At 55.4% G+C, this 3,930-nt stretch overlaps 1 protein-coding gene across 1 annotated transcript in view; it reads left to right on the forward strand.

Moving 5' to 3' along the window:
• Positions 1–2,719: 2,719 nt before the first annotated feature.
• GMORB2_6712 (serine/threonine-protein kinase ULK2) overlaps positions 2,720–3,930 on the forward strand; it is a gene marked incomplete at both ends in the record, with an annotated part of 3,117 nt that continues 1,906 nt past the window's right edge. The window contains one exon of the mRNA XM_035468682.1: positions 2,720–3,909. Coding sequence (XP_035321816.1) covers positions 2,720–3,909 — 1,190 coding nt within the window. The remainder of the gene's footprint in view (positions 3,910–3,930) is intronic.

The raw sequence follows: 3,930 nt of genomic DNA on the forward strand, positions 1-3,930 counted from the left end.
CTTCCTCCCCTTGTTTTGTCATGTTTCACCGACATACGACCCTTGCTCCCCCCCCCCCCCCCCCCCCCCCCCCCCCCCCCCCCCCCCCCCCCCCCCCCCTCCCCCCCCCCAAAAAAAAAAAAAAAAAAAAAAAAAAAAAAAAAAAAAAAAAAAAAAACAGAAAGGGGGGTGGAGGGGAGGTTAGTTTCCGCAACGGGGAGTGTATGTATCTCGTATGTAATGCTTCCTTCCATATAGGAGGAGACTGAGACTGGACAGTACAGGGGATACGCACCCCCATCATTAGAATCCCGGGATTTCCTTTTGTGCAGGACAATCTCGCATATTCGTACATAATACCCGGGCGCGTCCGGGAGCGCCCCGTCTTTTGGTTCCACCATGGGGCTTGACTGTTTGGGTATATATGTATATATATATATATATTTTTTAATTTTTTTTTAAATTTTTTTTTTTTTTTGGGGGGGGGGGGGGAATCGTTGCCATTCAGTCGAGGCATCATGACATCTACTCTCTCTTGGGGGTGTCGGTGTCGGTGTGGCGATACAGCAGACAAGTACAGATCAGAGCATTACATGTATTATTGGTTGTGACGATAGGTCCTACAGCGAATGCTGCTACGACTCGTAGAGGGAAGAAGACGGAGAGCCTTCATCGTACAAGGTTCATCGGCATCGCACCGTCCTTAGTTTAGGGAGTCGGGACGTATTGTACGGACGAGATAAGCCATGCAGCTGCAGCTGTATCCGTACTCCGTACACTTTACGGAGTATGACATAATGACATGGTAGCACCGTTATCTGTCTCGCCGCAGGGAGGACGGTCCACGACTGCTGCAATGCTGCATTGGAGTATTGCACAGGTTGCTTGTGATACTGCCTTGCCTCTTTACACTCGTAATAATATGTATTCTTACCACAACTCCCACGGCCATGCTTGAATTTTGAATTTTGGAAAGGGGGGGGGGGGAGGGGGTACGACTATATATGACATGTCGACATTCATCCCATCTTCTCTCATCCTCAGGGTCAGGAACGAAGAGTCTGGCAGGATATAGAGTCATGACGTTTGTCGCCATACGGACGTTCTTTTGCAACATCCTAGGCTCCTGCAGTCATTCCCAGAGACGAGAACCCAGAGGAGGAAGAACGATGGGACAATTGCATAATCCTCGGAGCACATCGCGTGCTGACTCATCCAACCGTATCCGGGTACGTCACGTCACCCGCCAAACTAGAAAGAGGAGCGGCAGAAGACTAGACCCAGAATAGCACAATCAATGCCGTATCACGATTCGCAGCCCTGGACGCTCTAACGAGTACGAGTACAGCTTACAGATTACAGATTACATAGATGATGATAACATGTACGGCGTTACGGCTACCGTTACAGAGCCTACAGGAGTCACTCCATGGGCCTGTAGACTGCTACAGCCTATGATACGACTAACGAGTAATAGATACTATTACCAGTTGCCGGTACATCCACCTGTACATGACGATTTCTCGACTTTCCCCTCACATACACCCCCTTGAAATCGCTACGATCCAGTCCACTCCGATATCCTTCCGATCTCTCTTGTCTCTTCCCCCCATACAACGTTATACTTCCGTCCTAACCCCAACCCCCATACCCTTTATACCCATTCATCCCCCCCATAGGACCTTTAATGCCATCAGGGTACTTCCGTTGCGACAAACCCGCAATCTTCTACGATTCCGACACCTGCGTCGCCATCCCGACGACATAATACCCAACAGCAACAGCAACAACTACAGATTGCAGACAGAAGGGATCCCTTCACATCTACGAGGGACCATCTCGTCTGGTGTCGCATCGTAAAAGATCGTCGTCATTCTCGACAAACCATCGAGGTTAGTCACCACCCTCCACGCACACACCCAGACAGTGGGAATCCTTCTTCTTCTTCTGCTTCTGCTTCTTCTTCTGCTTCTGCTTCTTCTTCTGCTTCCTCCCCTTGTTTTGTCATGTTTCACCGACATACGACCCTTGCTCCCCCCCCCCCCCCCCCCCCCCCCCCCCCCCCCCCCCTCCCGGGAGACTCCCCATATATCACTTGTTGCTTGCTTTTTTTTGAGCCCTCGGGGAACCTGCTAGACTCCCTCCGTAGCTCCCGTCTGCCTGCCTGTTTACTACCTACCATCAACCCTAGTCGCTCCGAGTACTCTCTCTATCTCTCTCCCTCCTTTCCTTTCCTCTCGACTGTTACGACTACATACACAGCACATCCATCCAACCATCTCTTCTCACCTTTGCCCTTGCCCTACTTCCCCTTCTCCTCTCTCTCTCTCCCCCCCCCCCCCCCCCAAAAAAAAAAAAGACCCCTTCATCACTGACCTTCCAAGGTTGCACATTGCCTTGCCCAACGACCTCCTCTCGGTCAGAACAGCATTGTCCAACCCACCTGTTCGAACTTGTACGCCACGACCACCAGCACATATCTCTGTCTTCTCTCTCCCCTCCCTCTTCATCTGGCGTCTCTAGACTACGCTCGCCACCTGCCCGTTTCTCGCCTTGGCTGTCTGGAAGCTGGAGGAAGAAGAGCTGATGGCTGACACGCCCGTACCAGAACATCGCCACTGCATGACGACGACTCCTGTCCATCCGAGATTCTGAAGAGGCCCTCGGGCTTTTATCCTCCACTCCCTCCGTACCCACGTCGCCCACTTCCTGTCGCCGACAATCACATATGCAGGGAGCCATGGCTACCGTGCGGGCCCCTACATCACAGAGCTCCGGCTCCGGCTCCGGCTCCGGCTCGAGGAGGTCCAGCAGGCGAGTCGTGGGCGAGTTCACCATCGAGAAGGAGATCGGCAAGGGAAGTTTTGCCCAGGTCTACCTAGGATGGCACAAGGTGAGTCCTGTCCTCCCTCCCCTGTCGCGCTCTGCTGTGCTCACACGCGGTATGCAGGACAGGAAGCAGGCCGTCGCCATCAAGTCGGTAGAGCTGGAACGTCTGAATAAGAAGCTCAAGGAGAACCTGTACGGCGAGATCAAGATCCTCAAGACGTTGCGACACCCTCACATCGTCGCCCTCCACGACTGCATCGAATCATCAACACACATCAACCTCATCATGGAGTACTGTGAGCTAGGCGACCTGTCGCTCTTCATAAAGAAGCGCGAGAAGCTTGGCACCCACCCGGCCACCCACGACATGGCTCGCAAGTACCCGAGCTCATCCAACTCTGGTCTCCACGAGGTCATTATCCGCCACTTCCTCAAGCAGCTCTCGAGCGCCCTCGAGTTCCTCCGCAGCAACAACTATGTCCACCGGGATGTCAAGCCCCAGAACCTGCTCCTGCTCCCCGCCAGGACCGTCCGCGAGGACCGCGGCTTCCCCGTCATGGAGGCCAGCCAGAACTCGCTCATCCCCGTCGCCGGACTCGCCTCGCTCCCCATGCTCAAGCTGGCCGACTTCGGCTTCGCCCGCGTCCTCCCCTCCACGTCCCTGGCAGACACCCTCTGCGGCTCCCCGCTGTACATGGCCCCCGAGATCCTCCGCTACGAGAGGTACGACGCCAAGGCCGACCTCTGGTCCGTCGGCACCGTCCTGTACGAGATGGTCACCGGCCGCCCGCCGTTTCGGGCACGGAACCACGTTGAGCTGCTGAGGAAGATAGAAGCTGCCGAAGACGTCATCAAGTTCCCTCGCGAGGTCGCCGTCACTTCGGAGATGAAGGCGCTCGTCCGCGGCCTGCTCAGGAGGAATCCCGTCGAGAGGATGTCGTTTGAGAACTTCTTCGGCCACTCCGTCATGACGGACGACATTCCCGGACTCGTCGACGACGACCTGCCAGCTGGATCAGCAAAGCCCAGACAGCAGCCGGCGCCGTCGTCGTCGTCGTCACAGGCCAGGTCCCCGGCCGACGCCGCCGCCGCCGCCGCCGCGTCCCCACCTCCCCCCCCCCG

The sequence above is a fragment of the Geosmithia morbida genome (genome assembly GCF_012550715.1).
Source record: "Geosmithia morbida isolate 1262 chromosome Unknown scaffold_6, whole genome shotgun sequence".
Classification (NCBI taxonomy): Eukaryota; Fungi; Ascomycota; class Sordariomycetes; order Hypocreales; family Bionectriaceae; genus Geosmithia; species Geosmithia morbida.